Genomic DNA, 27145 nt, shown 5'->3' with positions numbered 1-27145 from the left:
GTATGATAATTTGTCTATCTATGATAGTAACTGGAACTACAGAATTAGTAACAATAAGCTTTTTCAAAGAGGAAGGTTTTAAGTCTGATCTTAAGAGTAGCGATGGAGTCAGCCTCCCGTACCTGGACAGGGAGCTGGTTCCATAGCAGGGGGGCCTGGTAGCTAAATGCTCGGCCCCCCATTCTATTCCTAGAAACTCTGGGAACCACAAGTAGACCAGCATTCTTTATCAGTGAAGAAGCTCATGAAGTCTTCACCACTAAGGGAAGAAGGGATACGTGGATCTAAAACACTGTGACTCCTGGTTAATTTGGCCACAGTTCTGAAAAGAAACCTGGGGTTGTTCTTGTTTTCTTCTTCAATTAAAGAAGAAAAATAAACTGTTCTAGCCTTACAGAGGGCCTTTTTGTAAACTAATAGACAGTCTTTCCAGACTACATGATAGCTGTCTATTTTACAAGAATGCCACTTCCTTTCTAGTCTTCACACTTTCTGCTTGAGGGTCCTGATATGTGAATTATACCAGGGGGGCACACCTCCTCTGATTTACTATTTTCTTTTTCAGGGGGGCAACAGAATCAAGCGTGATTCTCAGTGAGGTTGCTGCACCTTCAGCAATAGAGTCGACCTCAGCAGGGCTAAGATTATAATGATTGATCCCTGGGGAAACACACGGTGGTCCTGGGATCAGCACAGAGATCACTTCCTTAAACTTAGCTACAGCATTATCTGAGAGACATCTGCTATAGTCAGACTGAGCTCTGAGCATAGAAGAATCCTTAATCATAAATGTAAATGTGATCAATGAATGGTCTGACAGGAGGGGGTTCTGAGGGAACACTGACACATGTTCTACCTCAACACCATAAGTCAGGACTAGATCGAAGGTGTAGTTGAAGCTATGAGTTGGTTGGTTTATCTGCTGGAGGAAACCAACTGACTCAAGTAATGAAATGAAGCCATTTCTAAAGCTGCCATTGACAACATCTACAATCTGGTGGTTTACTTTGAGTTTTATTGTTTCTACATCATAGATCCAAACATAGAATATAAACAATGATTATACTGTAAAATAAAATTGAAGACAGGATGTGACGCTGTGGAAGTCAGGATGTAGAGGAGGAGGAGGGCTTTGGGAGCTCTGGAATTGTTCTTCATCTTTTCCAGAACCTCATCCTTTTGCAGATCCATCTCCAGAAGCATTTTCTCTTCTTTTTCTTTGACACCTGAAGCTGCAGAAAAGAGAGATTGTGTTTTAGATTTCACTGAACATCATCTGAAATCTTCTGGAAGAGGAACAAAGGCGAAAGCATCTCACCTCAAGTTGGAGGATCGCTTCAGAGAGCCTCTGGAGCTCCTCTTTGGTCTTCTCCTGCTCCTCTTGCCTCGACCGTTGGCTCTCCTGCTCCAGCTCTTCCCTCATCTGGACCCATTTTTGAGCTGTCTTCTCCCACCGCTGACAAACATCAGCCAGCATCTTGTTATTGGTCTCTTCTTGAGTCAACAGCTGCCGCTTCATTGACTCTTCTTTTTTAACCATCTCCTCGTTATATTTGTGCTGCTCTTCTTCCAGCAGTTTTTTGAAATTTGTTTCTTGTCGAAAGAGCTGCTGCCTCAAGGCCTCTCTCCTCTCATTAAATCTTTTCTTCTCTCCCTCCAGCCTTCTCTCAAATTCCTCCTCGATCACAAGGAGCTTCTCATTGAAACCTTCCTCCTGCTTCATCAGCTCTCTCTTATGTCGCTCCTCTAGCTCCTGCTGCTGACTGTGGAGGGTTTCCTCCAGAGAAGCACATTTGAGGTTGCTCTCCTTCAGAGCAGCTTGTGTGCTGTTCAGCTGGGTCAGGGTCTCCACATCAGCCACAGTCCTCATGTGTCGCCTCTTCACTGCCCTACTGCCCTGCTGAGCTGCTCCTCCTTCTCTGCCAGGGCTTCTCTGAGGTGCTGGACCTCTTCCCTCCAGGTCTCCATTGATAATTCCAATGGTTCTTGCTCTGCCTTCAGCTGCTGAGTTCCTCGCTGTGCCATTGATGCGTCTGCTGGTCACCAGTGTGGTACAAGAGTGTTGAGCTCCTCAGGCGTGTGCTGAAAGAGATAGACCTGATGTGTTTGATACAAAGGAGATCAAAGACAACAATGGCAACTTAAGATCAAAGAGAAAAATGCCAACTGATTAAACCAACTGACCCAAGTAATGAAATGAAGTCATTTCTAAAGCTGTCACTTACAACATGTACATGCCTATTAAAGTCTCCAATAATAATGACTTTATCTGATCTAAGGACCAAGTCAGATAAGAAGTCAGAGAACTCAGATAGGAACTCTGAATGTGGCCCAGCAGGGGGCCGATATACAACTACAAACAAAAGTGGCTTTTCTGTCCTCCAGTTCAGATGGGTGATGCCAAGAGTCAGGCTTTCAAATGAACTGGAGCCATGTTTTGGTCTAGGATTAATTAATAACTTGCAGTGATAGATTGCTGCCACTCCCCCTCCTCGACCAGTAACACCAGGAATATGATCATTATGATGGGTAGGAGCAGTAGATTCATTTAAGCTAACATACTCCTCCTCCTGAAACCAGGTCTCAGTAAGACAAAATAAATCAATGTGATGATCCGCTATCAGGTCGTGCACTAACAGGGATTTACACCAAAGAGATCTAATATTTAACAGTCCACACTTAATTGTGATATTAGTTTCCCCAACTTGTGCTTTGGTATTCATTTTAATAAGATTATGGTGATTGACCGCTCCCCTGCTCTGTGCTTGTGAACTTTTAACCGTGGAACAGAGACTACCTCTATAGTGTTAAATATGTTATTGTTGGTGGATGAGGGTTCTATGGAAGCAGCAGAGAGGTGTGGAAGACTACAACTCTGCATCCTGGTCTGGACCCTGGATTGTCAGGTCACTTTGGGTCTAATAAAATTAGCCAAATTACTAGAAATGAGAGAGGCACCATCCCGTGTGGGATGGACACCGTCTCTCCTAATCAGACCAGGTTTTCCCCAAAAAGTGCTCCAATTGTCTATAAAGGCCACCTGGTTTTCGGGGCACCACCGTGACAGCCAGCGACGGAGCGACGACATGCGGCTCAACATCTCATCGCTGGCCAGATTGGGGAGGGGACCAGAGAATGCTCCGGAGTCCCACATCGTTTTTGCGTAGCTGCAAACTGACTCTATGTTAATTTTGGTGACCTCCGACTGACGAAGCCGGGTGTCGTTCGCTCCCACGTGAATAATAACTTTACCAAATTTACGTTTACTACGATTGGCTTCTGTGTCGCCCGCTCTGGCCCCCGGAATGCACTTACCTATGGTCGCTGGAGTCCTGCGAACCGTCACCCAGCCGCCCTGGCTGCTGCCGGGGGACCGCTAGCTGTAGCTACGCTAGGCGGCTCCGCGGCAGCTAGCTTCTCCTGGCTACCTGACGCAACTCCAGCTAACTCCAAGCTGCGGAACCGCGTCTCAAGCTCATTAAGTCTCGCCTCCATAGCCGTAAATAAACTCCACTTTCTGCACCTCGTCCCTTCACTAAAGGAGGCAGAGGAGTAACTAAACATTTCACACGCTGAACAGACAAAGACACCGGGTGAAACAGACGGTGAGGCCATGCTAACGCTGATAATCGGCAGAGCCCTGTATTTGTTTAATATGGGTTGTTTCGCACTGTTGTTATCAGGTGACTAGAATGTCCCAAGTGTTCAAATTTTAATTAAAGTGAATACAACACACCAAGTGTTCAATATTAAGTGAATACAACACACCGTGCACAATGCAACCAACAAACGATTGCGAAGACAGGAAGTGACGCAGTACGTTACCAGGAGACCGAACACCTGACTGACCAGGAGCAAGAGCGGATGAGAGTAATATTAAGGAGCTCTAGAAATTTGTGGTACTGTTTACAACATGCCTCCTGTATGTTTCCTGGGTTTGAAGTACTGGGTATTGTTGTGGGATAGAAGCCTTTTCTCACAAATGAAGACATCCAAGCCTGACTAAATTTAGCAAAAATATACACGTCGTCAGCAGGGAAATGCAAAGCAAACCAATGAAAACAAGGTCAACACAAGCTACGAGCTTGCGACCCATCCAGGGAGAAACCTGCATCTTACTTGAAGGCAGCTGGGGTATACAGTGTTCTACCTTACCAAGGCAGTTCTGGCGTAGCTTGGACTTATGTTTTGGGTCAATATCTTGCTGTAGAATAAACCCCCTGACCAACCAGGGCTATGTTGGTGGGTACGGCAGAATTCTGTGGCCGCCATTTTGGTTTCGGGATACCTCTCGCTCTCTACGGGTCGCTGACCCTGGATAAAACAAAACTGTCCCAAACCATTATAGGTGATGGCACACAGAGGAACCCAGCCAACCATCAGCGGGAGGGTCCCCGCATACCAGCCTGGTCCTGCTCAAGGTTTCTTCCTGTTAAACTGGAGTATTTCCTTGGGGGTCAGGCATCGGGTTTGTGTCTAGCACACTGTTACGCCACTATTAGGCTGCGCTTAAAGCCAATGTCCTGTGATTCTGCTGTGGATTCGGGTCTTCCTTTCAGAACTTTCTTCCGGTTCAAGGTGCGTTTTGATGGCAAAGCACCAAACATTTTCTAAAACTCTTGACCAATAGTGTATGTTTGGTGCTGCTAGAGGTAGCATCACGCTTTGGGGCTGTTTTACTGGGGCCTTTGGAGGCAATTATGATTTGGCCCACTGGCTCAGCGAGTCCTGAATCCCATGGAGCAACTGTGTGGTCCGAAGAGGGCGGAGCACAGACGATAGCCCTGATCTGACGCATTCGTTTATGGGTTTGCCAGCATGATTTCTCTGGATTATTTTCAGCTCTTTTTTTTACATTCAAAATAATCAAGTCACTGGGTTGAGTGGCAAATCTTTTTCAAAAATTGATTATTATTGGACGCGAACACACCTTCATCCTGTATTTCCTCCTTGCAGCGAAGCCACCCAGTGCGTGACTCTCTACTCGCGTCAGGGCACCACAGAAACCATAGAGGAAGTGGAGGATGAGCAGGATCAACTGGAAGACAAGGCGCAGGCTCCCTCGGAATCCCAGCAGTTTGATGATAGTCAAGCAGCCGAGTACAGTCCATGGAGTGATGGAGAACCCAGAGAGATGGAGGAGAGGGAACAGGAAGGACCAAAGAGCGAGGAGGAAGCAGAAGGAGCCCCGGACCAGGAGAGCAAAGAGACAGAAATGCCTCCCTGGGGTCTCCCCCTTGGGGTTGAAGAGGCTGAATCTGCTCTTTCTGCCCCAGACAAAGAGTTCACCACTGAGAGTGATGATGGGGAAGAAATCCGAGACTTTTTGCAGACTGAAAGAAAAGCAGGTCTCCTCTACACACCTGACACAGACGCTTCTAAAACCTCCGACACCGATGTGCCTCCCAGCTACAGCAAGGCCGTCAGCTTTGACCATCTCGTGGTTAGCGACGACGACGACAGCGACACGGACAGAAGGAGACGGATGATCATGACCTCGGACAGCCGCTCGGACAGCAGATCAGACATCATGTTGCCTTCCATGACCACCGAGCTGACGGCCAGCGAACTTCTGCTCAACAAGTAAGTGCGCGTCTCTTTGGAATACATCTGCATTTTGTTCTTTTTTTCTTCCATAATCAATGTAAATTTTTCCAGAATGTTTTATGATGAGGAGCTGGATCAGTCGGACAGATTCTACCGAAAGCAGCCTCTGGTCCTCCAGCTCTGCTACGCGCTCTACAACATGCTAGTGGCTCATTCGGAGATGGTGTGCTACCTGGTCATCATCATAAACCACATGGTGTCGGCCTCCTGTGTCACTCTGGTCCTTCCCATCACAATCTTCCTGTGGGCCATGCTGTCGGTGCCCCGGCCCAGTAAGCGCTACTGGATGACCGCTATTATTTATACAGAGGTAAGGTCGCCACATTCAACACCTGGCACTTTTTGACCGTAACAATGTCCTCATAGGAGGTAAAAAATCCACATCTGTCTTTCCAGGTCACTATCGTCATCAAGTACTTCTTCCAGTTTGGCTTCTTCCCTTTCAACCAGAACAAGATAGATAAGAATAGACCGTATCACCCTCCGAACATCATCGGCGTGGAGAAGAAAGACGGTTATGTCCACTACGATCTGGTCCAGTTACTGGCTCTCTTCTTCCACAGATCCATCCTCAAGGTAACCCCAAAGACAGAAGATTGTTCCTCCATTAGTTCACGCTCGCTGGCTGATATCTCCCGGAGAACAACGAGGCATCGTTGGCCTGATCTGAATATTGCACGCGTATTCCTGTCTTTCTGTCTTCCATCTCTGTCTCTTTTCCCCGTCTCCAGTGCCACGGTCTGTGGGATGAGGACGACCCCAAGCGAAAAAGGGATCCCTCCGCTCAGAGCGAGTCAGAAGACGAGAGTAAAGAGAGGGAGCAGCAGAGCGACAGGGAGACAGAGTCCGCCTCCTCGGTGATCAGCGAGAGCAGAAGCTCCTCCCACACCTCCAGATCGGTAAACTTGGGGACAGCCACCGATCTGGAGCACATCCAGGTGCACGTCCCCCAGCAGCAGACCTACCAACGCCGCCGGAGCTCCAGCGGAGGCTCCCACATTTCCCACAGGTCTCTGCACTCTTCTGCGAGGTCCAAGAGAGGTGAAGATTTCTCTGCCTGGCACTTATTTGTTTCAAAAGCGAGGACACTCATATTGCTAGCGACATGTCCCTTTAAGCCACACACAAATCCATGACACAGTTCCTCCAGAATATACTGGTTTAAATTCAGGTGTTTCTGATCATGCCTGCCCATTTCCTTGAGGTTATTTACACCCCACCCACTTGTAGAACAAATACAACAAATTTCCTTGCTTGAAAGGGTTCCTTTTGTCAATTAGATTAAGTTTATCTTTATTTTCTGCGTGCGAGTGCATGTTGAGCTGAATCATTTTAAATATTTGATCCGGAGAGCTGAAAACCATTTCAATTTCTTCACGTCGGCCCGCGGATGCCCGTAAATCTCTGCCCGTATTTGTGACTCCGTGGGTCGCCACGGGTAATTAACCCCCTGAAATGTAAATTGTTTCCACAGGAAGCATCGCTTCCAAAAACAGCAGCCATAAGGATGGCAGCGAGACTGGAATCCATCAGAAGAGCCGTAAACAGATGGTCATGGAGAAGCTGAGAGAGCAGCTCTTCAAAGGAAAAGTGTTCCTGATGAAGCGGTACAATGAATCATGGCCGTTTTATTCAATTTAAGGCATTTGCTCCGTCTGTGCACCGTGTCCATTATGACTCTGCGTAATATTTGTAAGTGCTGTTATTGACTCGGTGCAAGTGTTGTGTTTTTTTTTACACTGCCTGAAGCACCCAGACATTTTATGACTTTTACGCTTGTTTTCATCAACTGAAACCTGTAAATTCTTAAACTCGGGTCTTCTCTAAGCCTTTGAACTCTCACCCAGGACGTACTCGTCCGGGACTGAGCTGGTCCGATTCGGCAGCAGTAACAATGAGTTACAAACGGTGCAAGACGGGGAAATTTGATTCTCGAAATCAGGTTTAGTGATTCATTAACACATCAAGAATGAAAATACTCCCGAGCGCTGGCAGCCAGAGGACACGTTTCCCTCAGCAGTTACTAGATTTCAACATTTTACAAGTAACATGCGCGTGGTTCTGTGCAGGAGCAGCTGAGTGTTCGTCACAGGTGGGATCGGAGTCTCATACTGTCTTTTCTTCGTCGTAGCTCCATGGAGATCTACCTCCCTATGAAGAAGTTCTTCCATAATTTGATCCATCCGGAGTACAGCGCCGTCACAGACGTCTATGTGCTGATGTTCCTTGCTGACACCGTTGACTTCATCATCATTGTGTTTGGATTCTGGGCCTTTGGAGTAGGTCGTACTATAAAATGAGGGTTTACTTCACCTTCTCCCTCGCGTGTAGACACACTGGTTTTGCTTTTTTCTAGAAACATTCAGCAGCGGACATCACGTCGTCCCTCTCAGAGGATCAGGTGCCCGGACCTTTCCTGGTCATGGTTCTGATCCAGTTCGGGACCATGGTGGTGGACCGCGCCCTCTACCTCAGGAAGTCCGTCATGGGCAAGGTCATTTTCCAGGTCATCCTGTTATTTGGCATCCACTTCTGGATGTTCTTCATTCTTCCAGGAGTCACAGACAAGTAAGTGTATATGAATTCATCATTCTCTCTTTCTTTTATTCTTTGTAACGGAGTCTCGATTTTGCATTTTATTAAAAGTCTCACGTCCTTTCCCCTCTCACAGGCGCTTCAGCGAGAACATAGTGGCTCAGATGTGGTATTTTGTCAAATGCATCTACTTTGGATTGTCGGCCTATCAGATCCGCTGTGGTTATCCTACCCGGGTCTTAGGAAACTTCCTGACAAAGAGTTACAATTATGTCAACCTCTTCCTGTTCCAGGGGTGAGTTATGTTGGGGAAAGGTCATGTGACCCAGATGGCCAAACAGGGCCAGGGATCAGGTCATAGGTTAACAGTAGCCTCTGGATGGAATAACTTGGAAATGACCTATTTTTCCATCTTAGAAGTGCATGTATCTTTTCCCTTTGTATTAAAATCCCTTAAAATAGGACATCAAAAGCCATAGCCAGCTGTGTTAGAGTTGTGAAACTTCTCTACCGTTTGCAGTTTCCGCCTGGTGCCGTTTCTGACGGAGCTGCGAGCGGTGATGGACTGGGTTTGGACCGACACCTCACTGTCTCTGTCCAGCTGGATCTGTGTGGAAGACATCTACGCTCACATTTTCATCCTCAAATGTTGGAGGGAGTCTGAGAAGGTGCCGGAGTCGCCACGTAGCAGAGCCGAACGCTGAAAAGCTCCACGGTACCGTACAAACCTGCGTTTTCTTTTATCTCCCTCCGATGCAGAGGTATCCACAACCACGGGGACAGAAGAAGAAGAAGGTGGTGAAGTACGGGATGGGAGGGATGATCGTGGTGCTGCTCATCTGTATCGTCTGGTTCCCGCTGCTCTTCATGTCCCTCGTTAAGTCCGTCGCGGGAGTCGTCAACCGACCCCTGGACGTTTCGTTCGAGATCACCCTGGCTGGTTTCCAGGTGCGGCTGCACTCTTTCCCACCCAGGAATCCGCGTCTTTATCTTCCATTGGCGTTTCAGGAAGTGTGCGTTTTGTGCGTAATTATGAGGGATTCGGTGTAACACAAGGCCTCCTCTTCCCACAGCCCATCTTCAGAATGAGCGCTCAGCAGAACCAGCTGCTAAATGTCACCGAATCAGAATTTCAAATATTTTTGCAGAAGTATAGCCTCGATGATGTAAGTACAACATCAAAATGTGTGATTGGCAGAGAAACTGTCACATTTGCCAGTGTTGTAGTAAATCTCTTTGCCTCTGATGCTGTCAGGCGGCCTTGCAGTGGCTGGAGGGTTACACCTCGGAGGACCTGTGCATCGCACAGCTGAAAGGCAACTCCAACTCTTTGTGGACCATCAGTCCGCCCAGCAAGGAAAACCTGATTGCAATGTTGAGTTCTGACAATGAGGTGCTCATCACCGTGTCCTGGTCTGTGCAAAGGTACAAAATACCAACACGTATCATCGCTGGTGTTATTTGGGTAATGTAACGACGCGAAATGAAGTAGCCAGTTTGACAGGCAGGTTTTCCGTTTACCAGCTTTATTGGTCACAGAACATATAGTGATGATTTTTTTTGTTTTGGGCGCTGTAGAAAAAAAAATGAAAATGACATACGACTGACATGCACGTCATGCTAGCTCGGTTGCCTGTTCAGGATGATGTTTTTTCCCTGTGTCGCAACATTACCAGCATCATATTTTACTCTTTAACTCAGCGCACATCGACCCGGTTCTACGAGGCCTCTTACCCAGCCGGGTGTTCTGTCCTACCGGGTAGACATCCTTTCATAAAGAAGACTGGGTCCCAGGTAGGAGACAAGACCCGGCAGGATTATGGGCCTGGTAGGACTGGGTTGGTGACCGCTGCTTTAATGTAAACCATCTGTCCTGCAAGCTTTTATTCAAACTTGATGTTGGCATGGGATCTCCAGGAACTTAGCTCTTGGTGCAAAGGCTGAAACAGCTTCAGGAAAAAGAGTCACCGGACTGGACAAAGAGACCAAGGACAGCCTCGTACGGCTGCTGAAGGGGGAAGGAAAGAGCTCTCCAGTGTGAGTGTTTCCAAAACGGTTGTTTTTAACCAGAGCAAAGATATCTGATCTCTTTTTTTCTTTTACTGTGTATAAGATGGATCGTACAAGGATGAGATGGTGTTATAGATACCAACTGTTTCCATCTGTAATTGATCTTTTGATTTGTGTATAGGATCCTAAACGATATCTTCCCTCGTTATATTCGAGCTCCCAGCGACTCGGATGCCAAACCCGTTGACGAGCTTTATAAAGGTTGAGCCCGACACCTACACATCAAAGGCTTCCATTAAAACCCATACGTAGCAGACTGGATGACACTTGCACTGTCTTCGCTTCTCTACCTCTGTAGATGGTAAAATGTTCAACATGTCCTTGAACTTGGAGCAGGCCAACGTCGCTGGTCACATCCAGAAATGGTGGATCGTTAACCAGAGGGAACCTGGCCTGATCAAAAATTCTCAAGAAAAATTTGAAGGACTGGAGGTCTACATATTCAGCGATCAAGTCAGCCCGCCCAGTCTGGGCTTTCTTGCTGGATATGGGTACGTGATGACATTTTACTCTCGTCATTTTTTAATGCTGACGTGGAAAACATGGCTACACTAAAGCCAGTGTGGTGTATTTTTATTTTGAGGAAGAGAATTCTGAGAACAGCACATAAGAATCTAAAGCAGAGATGTCAGAACTCATTCCTCAAGGTCCACAATCCTACTGTGTTTTCACACATACTGGGTAGGCCTGAGGTTCTACTCGCTTTTCAGAAAACCCGGCTGGATTGTGATCCGCGAGGACTGGGTTTTGGCACCCCGATCTGAAGAAATATTAGATGGATTGATTTTTCTTTTAATGTCTTTGCTGCTCAGGATCATGGGCCTGTACGCCTCTGTAGTACTCGTCATTGGCAAGTTCGTGCGGGAGTTTTTCAGCGGTATTTCCCACACCATCATGTTCGAGGAACTGCCCAACGTGGACCGCATCCTCAAGCTGTGCACGGACATCTTCCTGGTCCGAGAGACGGGCGAATTGGACCTGGAGGAGGACATGTACGCCAAGCTGATCTTCCTCTACAGGTCTCCAGAGACTATGATCAAGTGGACCAGAGAGAAGACGCAGTGAAACTGACCAGTGTGGACATCCCATCCCCGGGGTGAGACACCCTTCGGTCCTGAGAGGCTGCTGAACACCCGAGGACCAACTTTGTTCTCTTCCTCTGAGCTCTGACTGCAGCGAAACAGCGGGAGCGTCACAGTTTAACACCCCTTTGACTTAAAAACTGGTCTTTTCTACTATTTATATACTATTAGACGTAGACAGATTTGCTGGTGCTGTATTAATCTCACTACAACCAGTGGAAAAAAAAAAAAAAAAAAGGTGAGCTTTTCTCTTAGGAGCAGTTTCTAACAGAAAAAAGTTTGTTTTATAAAAAGCAAATGCACATAATTCTGGCTACTCTTTGGGCGTACTTGTAATATTTTCACACACACACCCGGAGGAGAAGCGCAGTCTGAGTGCAGTTAACCTTTAAGGGCTTCTCTTTGTCGAATAAGGGTACGGAAAGGACGACAAACATCTGCGCGCTCAATCTGGAACTCCTGAATCGTGGGACTGTGCAATACCAACGGGTTTTTGAAGGATGCCGGTTCTGACAAAGAAACATAGACATTCACTTTAAAACAAGTCTTTGGAGATATTAAAAAAACAAAACTATTTGCCTTATTTTATTTGTATATGAACTCTTGTCAACTACACGTATTTCTCAGGAAGAGCTGTTTTCACAGAACAGATGTATGTAATAAAATAACATAGGTTTGACACGGCATGGCATGACATTTAACATGGATGTTCCGGCTGGCGCTAGGTATGTTTACAGACGATGTATAAAGAAAGTCGGTGCATCACAGCGGTCTGTTTTCCTCACAGGAGATTCGTTGCCAATCATCAACGCGCTGAGTAGTTCTGAACAGGAAACCAGCAGAGGTCTGATTTTAGAACCGAGGAACGTTGTCAAGACGCGGGAGGAACGTTTCAGCCCGGGAGAAGGGCTGAGAACCCGAGTCCTTTACTCCAAACTATGCATTCGACTACATCGTAGCATGAAAGAAGAAAAAAAAAAGCCTAATTATTGTCATGACTTGTTTTCTTTACATGTACATAAACGGACAGCTGAGGGCGAAATGAAATGTGAAGGTGTAACTATTAAGAACTATGGTGTAAGAGCGCAGAGACCTGCAAATAAAAGATGTGGAAGCGTGTTGAGACTCGGGTGGCTGTTTGTGGGCCCCACCAGCATCTTTACAGTAATGCTGGATGTTCCATCGTTGGGAGGTCCTCCTGAAAGAGGAAGAGTGCTCAGGAAGCTTTGCAGCCACCGGTCGCCTCTGATGTGGAAACTGTGTCTCCTAATGCATTTAAGAAAATGTACACAGACCATCAAAACGTTGCACAACGGAAATGTTTATTGATGCAGGTGTCCAGTTTGGGAATCCGCCGTTTTGACCCACGACAGCCGAAATTTCAAATAACACCAACAATCCCGTTACCGCGACCGGTGACGCTTTAGCATCCTTTCTGTTCGGCTTGAAATCGCAATCATCTCAAAAAGATAAATCACAAATTTATTGTTTTTTTTTGGGGGGGGGGTAGCCATCAATGGTCCCTTTTTCCACGTGTTTTTTTTCTGGAGAGATTAAAGTAGATAAAGGAGGAAAGATGAACACACCTCCAGGGATACACACTGAAACAGTCTACAGCTGGCTACAGGATGCACCACGCTTTGCTGCCCATGATGCCACAGATCCTTCTGATCACGGTCATTCTGAACCATTAATATTCACAAACGTGCACGTTGGCAGTTGATTCAGCGCGTCTCTAAACATGCATACCCACATTTAATGTTCAATGTAACATATTCAGTGGGCCCCAGCCAGGAATACTGAATAAATTAAGACTGTACAGACAAAGAGCTCTACACTGATCAACCATTGCAGGATGTTAAGATTATTTCTGATTTAATATACATACAGCAATCTTAAGACGACTCAAACGTTAGCAGAATTTACAGCTTCACAGAGACACTAAACAACAAGAGGACGTACATACAACAGGCTTTCATACATTATTGAACACTGCAGAATTTTCATTACATCTCAATCAAACACAAAATAAAAGGCTGCTTTAACTCGACTCCGCTTGCATTTCTTTCTCTTTTGCACGATAAAACTTGAAGAGCCTGGGTTGCGGGGCTCAAGCGGTTCTTTAAGGATGTTACATGGTGCACAGAGGGTGTGTAGTGATCCGTCGAGTCAAAAGGTGGGAGGCCGGCGGCTAACACAGCCCCCCCTCATACTCATCCTCCTCATCGTTGGCGGTTTGCGCGCCACTGGCGCCACCTTGTGGAGCAGCGGGTGCTTTCTTCTTCCCTCCACCAGGTACCCTCAGCGAGATGGCCAGCTTAGCATACTGCAAAATACCAGCAAAGAACATGTGAAAACAGGTTGAAAAACCTGAATTTTCTGTCATTTTTCTATGTGTTTTCTAAACAACACATATTAAGACAGAATATGTTAATCTAAGTTTCCCAAATCTCATCAAGTCAACTATGTTCCCGTTCATCTCATTTAAGTCTCAACGTCAGCATTTCAGGTCAGGATGGATTTAGGAGTAATTTATCTTTTGAAATGACCTGAAGCCACGTTTTGTAGTTGTTAACGCCGCACAAAAACCCACAGCCAGCGGTAACGGACCACTTAAACAGCAACAAATGAGACTTAAAAGAACCTGAATGCACCAAAAGAGCCAATCTGACGCACCATATTCAGTTGAAGCCCTAAGCTACTCACGTCATTGTCCATGTACTTGAGCAATGGAGAGTTGCACACACGGAAAACTTGGTCTTCGTCCTGTTCATCATAGCCCTGTAATAGGGTCTCCATGGCAACGGAATCTTCACTTCCACTGTAGCCGGGCAGACTGGTGGGAAATCAAGTACAACTTCATTTCATGTGTGAAGGCGTCAGATCTTTGTCACACCAGTGGTATTAAAACCATATTTAATGTAGAAAACCCCTTTTAATGTGACCTAAAACAAGAATTATTTGGTTGAGAATCAAACTGAAATCTTTCCGGGACAGACGGGGATGTGGCTGTGTTGACAATGACCCAATCAATAGTTAGTGACTCCTTCCCAATATCGTTTTATAGCTCAAGCAGGATTTTACCAGGTTTTATTACTTATTATTATTCTATTGCCTCCTACAGCAAAAGGCAGGTCTGCAGGGAGCGTTGAAGAGATCTTGAGAGGCCTCTGAAGAAGGCGTCTGAAATCTGACAGATCTGGAGTGCTTTTGCAAAGAAGAGTTGCCAAATATTGTCCAGTTAGGATGTGCCACAGAGGGAGGGGGCGCTGCAATGGTGTTAGTTAAAGATCGTGCACATTTGTGCAAACAGCTTAATGTAAACTGTTTCATGCCCTTTTCACCTTAAAGATTTCAGTGTTTTTCAATGGAATTGTTTACATTAAAAGGTGGAAAAGGGCCGGTCATGACTGGTCTCATTTTCTTAACATCAGGAGCACCTGGTGTTTTATTGGGTAGACTTAGAGTTCCACTGTACCTGTAACTTTCTCTGACACATTTATCCGCCGCCACGTAGTCGGCTCTGTGAAGGTGAACCAGCACCTGAGCAGTTGTTTTCTAAGGAAACAAAAGGACAGAAAATGTGTAAAATGAATAAGGCATCCAATCAAAGCTCCTTCTTCTGAGTTAATGAAACACAAAGACCTACAGCTTGATGAACACATCCTAATCTGTCTTAAGTTCATTGGTTATGCTAGAAGAGCAGTTATTAAAATAAACAGCCTGCTAAGAAATACTGTATAACATATATGTGTAAAGAAGCTTTATTGTCAGTATATTCGTTTTAAGGTGCGTACAGAACCTAAACGCCACCTGGACCCACCTTAAAGCACATGGGAAAGTTCTCAATCTCCTTGTACATGTTCTTTTCTTTCTGCAGAGCGACTGCTGCTTCGTCCAGCCTGGTCGGTGCGAGAGGAGGAGGCAGATTAATGACAGGGTGCTTTGATTGCTGCAGAGATCCAGAGATGACTGAAACGTTTGGTAGGTGTAGCAATCAGACACGGTGGCAGGTGGATCTATATGGATCAATGCTGGGTGTGATCACGTTAATACACAGCTGTGACACACAGTCAAGTGGTATATAATCCTCCGTGTTTTCTCCGTCTCTTTACCTTTTCAACCTGACCAAAAGTCTGGAGGCTTTTCCCAGAAGTTCAACTGCCTGACGGAGGCGGTCCTCATTCTACACAGAATAAACAAGGATTCAGTGCAGGTGAAAAGAGATCTGCGGTTCAACCAGCATTCATTATCAGAGGAATGCCATTTCTCGCCCCAAATTCACCTCAAAGACACCAGCAGCTTTCTGATAAAGGTCCACAGCTTTCTCCAGGTTTATAGGCTCTATCAGCCTGGGGGATGAGAGGCAGTTGTTCAGAGAAAGGTAAATATACCGTGGAGCGGTCACATTTCGCTGAATATAGAAACCATTTTTACTTTCCAGCTCGGTCCAGAGCCATAGCAGCAGTGTCAGGAGTTCCATTCTCCATATACATCATACAGGCTTTCTCTATGTACTGGATGGCCTCTGGCATCTTCTTTTGCTCCTAATGAAATGCAAATGCAGCAAAGTCGTATTTCCGTTGCAGACAAATTCACCATTGCCTATCGATGATATTTCCCAATCTAAACTGCAGACAAACTCACCTTCATCATCATACCTGCCTGTTCAATAGCCCTGAGGAAAACATGGACACTTTAAGCACCGAAACACTTAAACAAGCAGAGTTTCTCTTTGCAGCCGACTTATTACTAAACGTGCGGTATACTTACTTAGCAGCATGGAACAGTCTGTAAGTCTAGTTAAGGAAATGACTAAAGGGTCCAGGGACACTGATGTCAACTCTGGACAGATCGTGGTAAGGATACGTCTTGTTTTCAGTGTGACATTCAGCTTCTTTCAGGTAAGCATCCTTTGCTTGGTCATACTGCTTGGCGTTCTTAAAACAGACAGCTAAACACGAGAACCAGGCACAAGCAAGTGGTAAACTGTCCAATATTCAATGCAAGACTTGTTTTAATGAACATCCTCGTTTCAAACGTACCTGCTTTGGAGTATTCTGACGCAGCACTGTCAAAATCCGGCTTCCACTTAGTGAAACTTGTCTTTAAGCTACATAAATTTAAAGAAAAAATACTGAATTAGAGATTCTATTGGAGGACGTCTACGTAACAAGTCAACACTGTGGCTCGTTTGTTCTGCATAATAAAGGTAACTCTCTTAAAAACGGGTCCCTTAAGTGCACGCTGATGTGATTTTTATGGACATTAAAACGCAGTGGTGGCCTTGTTCTAGCTAACAACAGCAGAAAACCAAGTTGACGCATCTTTGCATGAAATGATGACGCTTTTTTCCCCCACGACTCACCATTTTTCAGCCTTGGAAATGTGCTCATGGGCTTCGTTTATCTTCTGTGCTGCCATAGTGTCAATAAACAATGGAGACTTTTGATAGATGTGTAATACGAACGCGTTATTTCGTTGGTGTTTGGATTAGCAGGAACTCCTCCTCGGGGGAAACGTCATCCACTGTCGCAGACTACGGGTGCCGCCGAGGACAAAAAGGTCCTGGAAAAAACCCCCCACAATACTGGTGTTAATTAGCAAGAAAAACAATCTGGTTTGTTTAGCACGATATCTAATCACTGAGAGGAACGTGTTCATTTAGTATTATTCATCTTAGAGATTGAGTATATATGAAGTTTATATAGTATACAGCTTTAGCAACGTTGTTGATTTACAATGAAGGTAAATATAAATACCATTCATGGATTTCTCAAAGTAAGCAAAATCGTAGGATTTCTTTGCAGCCTGTGACTATGTGACATACTTCGAGTCTTCGATTTGACCGCTTAATTTATTGTAAATAAATAAACGGAAACGGAAGCTCCGGTGACGTCATTCGGCTTCTCGACGCTAATGGCTGAACCACAACTGAGGGCGAGTGACAAACTTTCTCAAACTTCTTTGGAGACTAAAATTAACTGGCACTAGAGGCCTTTCCTCGTTTTTTCGACAACTATTTCCCCCACCTGTCAATTTGCATTCACCAATGTGGAAATACTGATGGATCTGAGATATGACGTTCCACAGAGGGCCGCCGGTGGCGGCAGAGGATCCGCGAACGCGTCCCCGGCGCTGGGTGCTCAGTCGCGCCGCAGGAAGATACCTCCCAGGCCCGCTGACTTTAAACTTCAAATTATTATAATCGGCTCTCGCGGTGTTGGCAAAACCAGCCTCATGGAGAGGTTTACTGACGATACTTTCTGTGAAGCTTGCAAGTCAACCGTAGGTGAGGCGCGGTGGTGCGTTTACGGCACTTGGTTGGTCAACTTTTTTATTGACAGGGCTCCGTCTATTTACTGGACCAAAGCAACAGGCCGAGAAATAAATTTGTACCAATTTGCTGTGTCTAAAAGAGGTTGCGGTTCTAGGTGGAGTTAAATTAAATTAACGACATGACTAATGAGTAATTCACAAGTTGAATAATCCCGTTCAATGTTTTGAGAAGTGTTTTGATTCCCAAATGTTTAACTCCAGATAAATTTTGAAGAATAAATCGCAATTGAGCCACAAATCAGGATGCAATTACTTTCCTAAGAGACCTCTTTAGACATACATTTGCACATTACGTGTTTGACATTATATTGATTCTAGTAGTTATTACCTTCACTTGTATGCAATAATAAACGACCTCATGTAGATATGAACGGATGCAGGTTTTATCCTGCATCCCATCAAACATCTTCAAGTTGAGGTATTGGTAAACAAGCCTGTGACAAAAACAACACAGTGCAATCTCAAAATAGCCACACAGGAGCAGCTGCTATGGCTCAGTCCCAGTTAAACCCAGCAGCTTACTAATATAGCTCTGCAGTTTGAAAAGGGTGAGGAGTGTTTTTACCTGTGCACGTTTTTGCCCTTTAGGAGTTGATTTCAAAATCAAGACTGTGGAGTTGAGAGGGAAGAAGATCAGACTCCAGATCTGGTGAGTAGAAGACGGGTCGCTGGTTCTTTTCTTCTAAAACATGCTAGCTTCAATGTTTCATCCAGTCTGTACCATCAAAGTCTGCTGCTTCTTTGGTTCGTGGTTGTATAAGATAAGCTAAACACCCACAGTTGTGTGCATTAAAGACAGAATGGGTCTGATTCTGGCATTTTTATTTGTACAAATGTGTAAGGAATAGTCTGGTACATGTTGGTTATGGTAAAGGTTCTGTCCACTTTCACTCTGGACTTTTGGGGCTCACACATTTCCAGTTCGGGGTGGCGTCGTCTGAACGATCACGGCCAGAAAGAGCAGGGGAATGACCCCCGCTGTGGGCCGGAGAGTGAGGGCAGATCTGTGGGCGCCGTTACTGTTCACCTGTGTCGCATCTGTCCTGTTCACGGATGCTCCCTCCACCTGCGCAGCTCTGCATCCCCGCCCCTCTGCATCCCCGCCCCTCTTCACCGTGTGCCATTTTCATGCCGTTGTGTCATGTCTGCTCAGGGTCACGTCCTCGGCGGCTCTCGTCTCTGGGCGCCTATCTTTCCACCCGCTGTGCCTCTAACTCCGCCGTGCCGCCGCGTGTCTGTGCGCTGCTCCGCGACTAACACCACTGATTGTGACTAACATGGGGACCAGGGAGAAACTGTCTGGCTGAAAGTACAGTAGCCGGTAGAGCTCGCTCTGCCTGTTGGGCTGCTGAGATGAGCGGTAACGTTTTGTTCACATTTTGGATTTTAAAACGTGATAACATGTAGTCATGTGACTTGAGGGAATAGTGAGATATAGTGAGTACCGATGGGTGTTCATAGTACAAAATGAAATCACATTTCTCCATTTTATTGTTTCCATACTTCGTTGGCAGGTGATTATTTCTTTTTTACGAACTATTATATTGGGTCTATTTTATCCAGGGACACTGCTGGCCAGGAGAGGTTCAACAGCATCACATCAGCCTACTACAGAGGTGCCAAGGGAATTGTGCTGGTTTATGACATCACCAAGCTGGAGTCCTTCGACGACCTGCCCAAATGGATGAAAATGATTGACAAGGTGATCGGTCTCGCTGCTTTGTCCAGTATGTTTTAGAGATTTGGTTTCTGAATTGAAGCACCATTTTTTTGTTGAATAGTTGGTGCCGGCTGAAGGGTAAATGTCTGCCTGACTCCCCGACGCTGATTTCTGATGTTTTTAGCTGCTTTATTGTAGAACCACGTATCATAATTGCTGTTTATATTCCAATAACGTTGCTCGGCATGAGTGAAAAGAGGCCGCTGACGTCCTGCCTCTTCTTCTGTCTTAGTACGCATCAGAGGAGGCCGAGCTGCTCCTGGTTGGGAACAAGCTGGACTGCGAGAGCGATCGCATTATCTCCAGACAGCAGGGAGAGAGGGTGGGTTCTAAACACACACTCATCAGTTGCAGCACTCATGACTCAAACCAGCCATGAGTGTTGGCATGAGAGGGATTAAAATGAACACGCTGCATCTTCCTTTCTTGATGTAGTTTTGAGGATATTTTTACAGTTTTATTGTTGTTGTTTTTCCCTTTTCTTGTTGGTTGCAGTTTGCCTCTCGAATAAGTGGAATGCGCTTCTGCGAAGCGAGTGCAAAGGATAATTTCAACGTTGATGAGATCTTCCTGAAGCTCGTGGATGACATCATTAGTAAGGTAGAGTCTGAATGGAAGATTTCTGACTGACAGTGAAGGCATCTTAGGACGTTTTGCAAAATAATCAATGAGAAGTAAAGAAAAATCCCTTTAATACAATGTTATAATTAGGGGTGGGACATCAACATGTTTAATATCATTAATTAACAAAATGAACGCATTTGATCACAGTTTTTATTTAAACAACGAGGATCATTTGTCAGTGCACGATTTCCTGCTCCAACACACACACTCGGTTTGCATACGGCCGAATCGCTTCAACCCCACGGTGCCATTTTAAAGGGAAGCGAGCTCAGAAACCGCCGTAGCTGTTAGCGCTAGCAGCCCCGGTCAGGGGTACGAACAAGTGGCGTCCAGCCCAAACTCCATCAAATGACTGGTTTCAGAACCAACGTTAGCCTACACTCACAAATTCACTCTCAAAATGGACAGCTCTGGGCTGTAGACCCCTGTGAGTGGTGGAAGATCCAGGGTTTGAAAATGTGTCACGGGTAGCAACGCGGGTTCAACTTTTCAACTGCTGCACAGGAAGTCATTTTCAAGCGCAGTTCAACAGCGTTCTGACGCTGACAGTGGACGCATCGCAGCTTCTGTAGCAGAGGAATGGAGAAGCCAACAAGGTCACCACAATTGGAAAAGGCAGCTCAGAAACTGTGATGGCTGCAGCAAGACGCCTCCCACCATCGCTGAAGCGTCACTGCCGCCTGGCTGAGAGTGGCTACAGTGGCTAGCAACGACCCAGGAGCCGACAAGACGGCACGAAAAAGAGCCACAAGATGTTTCCAGAAGGTGGAATTCAATGCTGGTGATGATCTCTCTCAAAAGGCTGTTTTGCTGCGAACAAGTCGTTTTGAGTCCATCAGAGCTGGTAAAACTCAACTGTGAATGGCTCAAGATGGCTACTTTGCTTTAAGGGTTTAAAGGGTCTCGCAAGGGGAGTAGAGGTCTGGACCAAACCTGAGGTCCTGCTGCAGGAACGGGGTGAAAACCAGGAGCCGACGCAGGAAAAGAGCCTCCTTCCCTCTTGGTTGTCTTCAGACTGATTGAGATGAGGGAGCCCCTCGGGGACAGACAGCCCACCGCGGTGGCGGTCCAATCCAGCGGGGGCCCACTCACAGCTGTCTGTCCTGGCCCGCGTGGCTCTGATTAGCCCTGCCCCTTCTGTCCCGCGTCAGAGGCTGTTCTCAGCAGGTCACGAGCTGCCTCGAGCTCTGAATATGTCAACAAGCCAGTTTGTCTAGGTCACTGGCTGAAAGGGAGGGAGACAGGATGAGTGCGTGGGTAGCGGGAGGCCAACCGGCTCGTTGTTCTTTGCACTAAAACATTGATCCAACTGTTATAGCCTCGTTTGCAAAAGGGTGGAGGAAACTTATAAACTCCAAGTACCTTCAAAAGTGCTTAAAATGGCACTTTAGCTTTGGGTCTGTTCCACTTTGGCCAGGGAGATTTTCTTTTTCTGTTGTTTTCAGTTAAAATGTAATTAAATGTGCTTTTTACAGACATTAAAAAGACTTGAGTCCGCAATATTCACGTCTCTGTCAGTTATCAAGATTAATTACACAGCCTCTAATTGGATTCTTTTTAATGGAGTTCCACCCCTGGTTATAATGTAACTAATAAATACACTGAATTGGTTATTTGGAATTCTTTGAGGTTCTGGAGCTAAAGCAAGTGTAAACAAATGACCTTCATGCTGTTTACTCTGTTGTGGTTCCTGTTAACAGATGCCCCTGGAACTTCCCAATAAGGAGCTTTCCAACAGCGTCCTGTCCCTGCAGCCTGAACCGGAAGTGCCCCCGGAATTGCCGCCTCCTCGCATGCGCTGTTGCTGAGCATCCCAGCACGCGAAAACACACGAACCCTGTCCGCTCACACACGCAGAGACCCGTTTTGAGCAGCAGGGGGCAGCATCCTGCAGCAGTTGGGAGTTTTCTGAACTGCTGGTGTAAGTTAAGACTTTCATAACAAACCGATATAAACTGTTGTTCTTTTTTTACCCCCCTCATTTGTAAGTGTTCGTTACGACGTGTCACTAACACTTTCACCCGGGGAATCGCCCACCGTCTACCACCCGTCTGTCCACACTTGACCCCAGACTACCTCATTCTCGGGACCGACGGCACCCTTGCCGGTGCCTTTGAGGTAGGAGTCGCACAGTGAAGGGAAAGATCAAAAAAGAAAGATCGGGACTTTCATCTTGGGTTTTTTTGCTCCACACACATACTGTACATAGACTTTGCCATCCTCCCAGTTGGTTTGACATCGGTGTCATCCAGCTCTCATGGAAAAGATAAAATCCCACCTGTCTAATTTATTAATGGGTATTTTAACTGACGGACGATTTGATTCGAGGCAACATCGCGCGTGGTGTCAATGCTGCGGTGGACGGTGGCGTGGTGGCGATTATCTCAGCGTGTTCTAGGGTTATTAAAGCGGCTGGAAAGGCTCATCTGCCCTCCGTGTAAATGTAATGTTTTGCACTACAATCCACATTAGCTGGTAATGCAGAGAACGTGCAGGACCAGTACTGGCGTCGCCTCGCTTGTAGCCGCTCTTCCCCCACAGTGGTGCCGAGGTGGATGATGGGAAGTTTCCTTTAAGGGGACGGTGTTTTCCACAGGGGCATTTTCCAGAATTCCAGGCTCATTCTTGTTATTGAAATGAGTTTGGAGACTTGGTAACAATTTAAGATTAAAAATCACATTTTGTGCACATAGAATATGAATTAAAAGCATGAAATATGCGACGCTCAGTCCTTTATCCACAGACTTGCAAGGGGTCCTCTTATTTCTTGAGTTGATGGTGTTTTATGAGTTGAGATTAATAATGTAGCGTTTCGGTGCTGTAGGAAGAGTTGGACTGAGGATAATTAAGCTCGTTCAGAGGTCACAGAATCACATTTATCTTTGGAGTTGACTGACTTTCATTGTCCATATTTGTTTTAATGTTACTGTCAAGCTTAAAGCAAACACTTACACTAAGATCATGACCTTTGTACAGGCTGATCAGCATCTTTAGGTTAGGGATAAGAAATATCTACAGCCGTTTTGGACTCAAACACTTTATTTGGCCAGACTATAACATTAAGCACTAATATGTGGCCTGTAATTTAACTGCCTTTTACTAACCTTTTTTTTTTTTAAACAACTATCTAAATAATTTGGTGGATCCTTTAAGATTGAAAAGTGTACTTTTTACTTTGCCTGTTACAGGGTTTTTGGCATGTTTAAAGTGGATTTGTTATATTTATAACTTAAAGGTCTTGTTGAACTAAAAAAAAAGTGCCATTAAAGATATCTATATTTATTACCAGTCTGGTCTTGGTTCTGTGTCGTCTTTTTTTCCAAAAGGAGACCCGCGGCTGCATTATTTCACTGCAGCTTTTTCCATTTCAATCGACAAATTCGAAGTTAAATCGAAGTTTAAAGCTTAAGAAAACAGCCCTGATTTGGTCTTCTGAGCGCAGATCACCAGTCTGTTGGTGGTGGATCGAATCCTGAGGGGCACATGCGCACCACAAGTATCGAAACCTGGTCCCAAAGACAACAAGGGGTGCGCTTGTGTGGCACGGAGGCGCATGCGCCCCGTTGGAAATCACGGGCGTCGATCTCGACACCGCACCGTTTGCAGATCTTATGTCAGATTGAGCCGAGAGGACGGAGGGTCGAGGAACCGGAGACGAGATCACAGCCCGGCGCGACGGAAGGATGGAGACGGGATCAGCGGAGGAGGAAGAGGGTTCGTGAGCAGACTCGTCTCTTTCCAACTTGCGCCTCCGCTGCAGATGCAACCTGTCCATCATCCCGTCCGTCCCGGTGTTCCCCTTTAATATTGCAGCGTTTCCTCCAAGGAGACTCCGGGCAGGGAGCGCACGATGACTGCCGGCTGAACGCAGGGACATGTAGGCCGGCGCAGGATGCAATCGTCACCCAGACGAGGAAGAAGACCGAGGAAACTACCTGTTTTTCTGGTGTTGCCTGTCGGGGATCGTGGATTGATCGTTTTTTCCTGCGTCGAGCTCCCGCCGTCGGTGTTGCTGTAGAATGGAGAGCTCCAATGGCTCTGGAAGCGACACCAAACCGCAGAACCACCAGCTGGAGAAGAAGAGACTGAACCGAGCGCCGTCCCCTGCCAGACCTTTCCTCAAGGATGTGCACTCCCGCTCCACCAAACCACCTGCCATCGTACCGAAATCTCCTAAGCTGAGCAAGCAGCCGGCGTCTCTGCCCTTGGCACATCCCAACCGCAACTCCAGGCGCAACACAGCCGCCTCCAAAGAGAAAGTAGCAGCCGCGTCAAAAAGTAACGCCAAGTCCTCTGCGGCGAAGAAGCCCAGCAAGGTGGCCCATCCCGGGGCCGCTGAGCTCAAAGCGCCCCCCGTTAAACCGGACAGCCCGGTCCTGAAAAACAAGAAGGGAAAACCCGCCTCGCTGTCCCCGGGCGCTCTCAGCCATGGATCCCCGATCAGGGTGCCGACCGGGGCGCCCCTGGCCCGGGTCAGTCAAACCGACAGTAGCTCGGACCTGTCGGACTGTCCGTCCGAGGCTCTGTCGGACGAGCAGAGGCTGGCGCTGGCTGCCAGCAGCGACGCCGAGTCCGGAACCGGCTCCAGCGACCGCGATCATCCGGCGGCAGAAGCCCCGCTCCGGGCTGAAGCAACCGGTGCGGCTGCCGAGGCGCCGTCGCGCCCGCACGATGCCAAGGTGGGCGCGCTTCAGGCTCAGCCCGCTCCAGGGCCGCACGGAGGCAAACACAAGCAGGAGAAAATCCCCATAATCGCACAATACAGACTGCAGGGAAAGAAGGAGGCGCATAAAGACGAGCTGCTGCGGGAGGTGGACGATCTGAGGTCTGAAAACGACTACCTCAAGGTAGGATGGTCCTCTGGACAGGTGATGGGTGGGTGATGTTTCTCCTCACAGGACAGGTTTATGCCATGCTAATTAAGATGGAGAACAGAAGTTCCCCCGCTGGCCCCCCATCCATTATGTCCCTTGTAACCTTTCGGGACCGCCCTCCTGGCTTTGACCTTTTATTGATGGAGGCTTGTGTTGTGAAGTGCACGGGCTGCTTTTAATACTGCCGTCAAGTCGGGTTTGAGAGGTTTCCGGGCTCTGAAGATGAGATGCAGAATGCTCCTCGTCCTCACCTTCCTCCTCCTTAAAGTAGGCTGCCCCCATACGGAGGTGGGGGGGTGGGGGGGACAAACAGATGATGCAGCAAACACCCTGTGAGTTAATCATGCAGCTCTGGCTGCCTCCGTGTCCCACAGGACGTAATAATAGTCAGATGTCCCATGTGTGTTGGATTCAAACACCCTCCTACTCTCAACCCCCCCCCCCCCCCCCCCCCCCCCCTCCCCTGTCTGGGAGCCCCCATCACAGCGTCTCCAGGCTGCCGGCGTCACATGAAGACGTGATATTAAACTATTAAAGATCAATGTTCTCCGGAGATACGGGTACTGTGGCAGTTGTCGCTCTTCATAATTATCAGGCATGCTGAGCAGTTTTTGCCTGGTGAGGTAAAGTGCCCCTCATTAAGGGGCTGATCCCAAAAAACTGGAAAACAAAGTGGGGAAAAAGTGAGGTGTTTTCAGTTTGAGTCATAAATCTCAAGGCGAGAAAGGCTTTGCTTCATAAAACCAACAGTTTAGCTCCTCTTGTTATTTACACATCTGTGATTGAAAGCCCCCCCTTCCCAGGATGCTCCTGCACCGCCTCCGATTCCTCTTTCAACCCCGCCATCGATTAGACCCGTCAAGGTCGTTGTCTCTGTCCGACAGGGGTCCTCCTCAGATAACGGTCTCTGGGCCTCCTCTAATGAGGATGGATTTCATCTGCCGCCACTCTCTTCTCCCCAACATCCCATAGTTTTCAAATCAATCCCTGTAGTGCCCCTCCCCGACACACTGAGCCCTCAGGACGGGGGCAAAGTTTTACCCTTGAGCTTACTGAAGACACAACAGAGGCGCCCTTCTTTCTGGACCGGGTCCTCTGGTGATGCCAGCCGATGGTCTGTACCGTTACATCATCTCATCTCCCGTAATAACGCCAGCGTATGAACGTCATCCCCAATATTAACGTTTTATAATGCCCCTTCTTTTAATTATGGTACTACTTTGTTCTAACTCAGCCTGGTGCAGTTTAACAAAGACTTCCTGTCACTTCCGTTGGCAGCCTCAAGGGCCGAGTCAGCAGTATTTGCAGAGATACGCTCGACTACATGTCTGGAATTAATCTGTAAAAACAGCTGAAAATGTGTCCGTCTCCCGCGTCGCTCAGGATGAAGTGGACGAGCTGCGGGCGGAGATGGAGGAGATGCGGGACAGTTACCTGGAGGAGGAGGTCTACCAGCTGCAGGAGCTGCGGAGGGAACTGGACCGCTCCAACAAGAACTGCCGCATCCTGCAGTACCGCCTGCGGAAGGCTGAGCAGAAGAGCCTGCGGGTGGCGCAGACGGGCGACGTGGACGGAGAGCTGCTCCGCAGCCTGGAGCAGGACCTGAAGGTGTGCACCAGATCTGGTCGATGGTGATAATTACGAGAAAATTTAGCCTTAGCATTACCATTAGCAACCATTAGCATTCAGGGACTAAATCTCCTTTAACCTCAGTGATGTCAGTGCAGGTGTGTGTGTGTGTGTGTGTGTGTTGCAGGTGGCGAAAGACGTGTCCGTGCGCTTGCACAACGAACTGGAGAGCGTGGAGGACAAACGCAGCCGGACGGAGGACGAGAACGAGCTGCTCAGGCAGAAGATCATAGAGGCGGAGATTTCCAAGCAGGCGCTGCACAACGAGCTGGAGAGGACCAAAGAGGTGGGAGGGAATATTTATGATCCCCCAGACCATCCGTCCTATGAACGTCTGCTAAAATAAGTACAGTTTAGACTTGTTTTCAATGCTTTCCATCACATAAAACAGGATGTCTCCATTGAATTGAGACATGGGCGACTTAAGCTAGCAAATGTTTCACTCTTTTATAAATACCAACGGGTTGAACTTCCTCTTCGGCCCAGCAGGATGTCTTTAAACGCGTGAGGGGACGAGTTAGTATTGGTTCGTCTAATCAGCTGAAGCAGCAGCAGGTTGGACCATCTGCCAACAGGCAGAAAACGGGCTAATACCAGAGCCGGCGGTACGGGACGGTGGCTTTTCCGTGGTTCTGGCAGCCGCCTCTGGTCACGCATGTCGCTGG

The 27145-nt window shown here is 47.1% G+C and overlaps 5 protein-coding genes across 18 annotated transcripts in view; 3 read left to right on the top strand and 2 right to left on the bottom strand.

The window, feature by feature from the left end:
- Window positions 1–12413, top strand: part of LOC130538382 (piezo-type mechanosensitive ion channel component 2) — a 46020-nt gene extending 33607 nt beyond the window's left edge. For 11 of the 14 annotated variants that reach the window (XM_057055869.1, XM_057055875.1, XM_057055870.1 and 8 more), the window contains 16 exons: window positions 4957–5583; window positions 5659–5917; window positions 6004–6183; window positions 6339–6648; window positions 7082–7214; window positions 7739–7886; window positions 7964–8175; window positions 8279–8437; window positions 8663–8810; window positions 8902–9090; window positions 9216–9308; window positions 9398–9567; window positions 10060–10179; window positions 10334–10413; window positions 10511–10703; window positions 11025–12413. In XM_057055869.1, the coding sequence (XP_056911849.1) occupies window positions 4957–5583; window positions 5659–5917; window positions 6004–6183; window positions 6339–6648; window positions 7082–7214; window positions 7739–7886; window positions 7964–8175; window positions 8279–8437; window positions 8663–8810; window positions 8902–9090; window positions 9216–9308; window positions 9398–9567; window positions 10060–10179; window positions 10334–10413; window positions 10511–10703; window positions 11025–11277 (3274 nt within the window). In that variant the 3' untranslated portion in view covers window positions 11278–12413. Of the gene's footprint in view, window positions 1–4956; window positions 5584–5658; window positions 5918–6003; window positions 6184–6338; window positions 6649–7081; window positions 7215–7738; window positions 7887–7963; window positions 8176–8278; window positions 8438–8662; window positions 8811–8901; window positions 9091–9215; window positions 9309–9397; window positions 9568–9843; window positions 9981–10059; window positions 10180–10333; window positions 10414–10510; window positions 10704–11024 lie in introns of those variants that run through there. The other 3 variants (XM_057055867.1, XR_008953857.1, XM_057055877.1) reach the window with 3 other exon arrangements.
- Window positions 999–3650, bottom strand: LOC130538393 (trichohyalin-like). The gene is made up of 3 exons (XM_057055889.1): window positions 3316–3650; window positions 1319–2082; window positions 999–1232 (listed from the first exon to the last, which is right to left on the bottom strand). Exons 2-3 carry the CDS (start codon window positions 1868–1870, stop codon window positions 1155–1157), a joined length of 630 nt encoding a protein of 209 aa, XP_056911869.1. The 5' UTR covers window positions 1871–2082; window positions 3316–3650; the 3' UTR covers window positions 999–1154.
- Window positions 12414–12595: 182 nt separating the features above from the next.
- napgb (N-ethylmaleimide-sensitive factor attachment protein, gamma b) lies at window positions 12596–16848 on the bottom strand. The gene is made up of 12 exons (XM_057055884.1): window positions 16663–16848; window positions 16340–16407; window positions 16164–16248; window positions 16068–16085; window positions 15942–15972; window positions 15732–15841; window positions 15580–15646; window positions 15410–15480; window positions 15118–15196; window positions 14773–14852; window positions 14001–14130; window positions 12596–13620 (listed from the first exon to the last, which is right to left on the bottom strand). Exons 1-12 carry the CDS (start codon window positions 16716–16718, stop codon window positions 13486–13488), a joined length of 930 nt encoding a protein of 309 aa, XP_056911864.1. The 5' UTR covers window positions 16719–16848; the 3' UTR covers window positions 12596–13485.
- A 333-nt stretch (window positions 16849–17181) lies between these two features.
- rab12 (RAB12, member RAS oncogene family) lies at window positions 17182–23265 on the top strand. The gene is made up of 6 exons (XM_057055887.1): window positions 17182–17586; window positions 18222–18282; window positions 19197–19335; window positions 19586–19675; window positions 19849–19953; window positions 21678–23265. Exons 1-6 carry the CDS (start codon window positions 17361–17363, stop codon window positions 21783–21785), a joined length of 729 nt encoding a protein of 242 aa, XP_056911867.1. The 5' UTR covers window positions 17182–17360; the 3' UTR covers window positions 21786–23265.
- Window positions 23266–23462: 197 nt separating this feature from the next.
- Window positions 23463–27145, top strand: part of LOC130538396 (microtubule cross-linking factor 1) — a 30683-nt gene continuing 27000 nt past the window's right edge. Inside the window, 3 exon segments of the mRNA XM_057055891.1 lie at window positions 23463–24824; window positions 26235–26459; window positions 26608–26766. Coding sequence (XP_056911871.1) covers window positions 23997–24824; window positions 26235–26459; window positions 26608–26766 — 1212 coding nt within the window. The 5' untranslated portion in view covers window positions 23463–23996.

This window comes from Takifugu flavidus, chromosome 15 (genome assembly GCF_003711565.1).
Source record: "Takifugu flavidus isolate HTHZ2018 chromosome 15, ASM371156v2, whole genome shotgun sequence".
Classification (NCBI taxonomy): domain Eukaryota; kingdom Metazoa; phylum Chordata; class Actinopteri; order Tetraodontiformes; family Tetraodontidae; genus Takifugu; species Takifugu flavidus.
The sequence above is the reverse complement of the archived record's forward strand: the minus strand, read 5'-3'. Positions and strand labels throughout refer to the sequence as shown.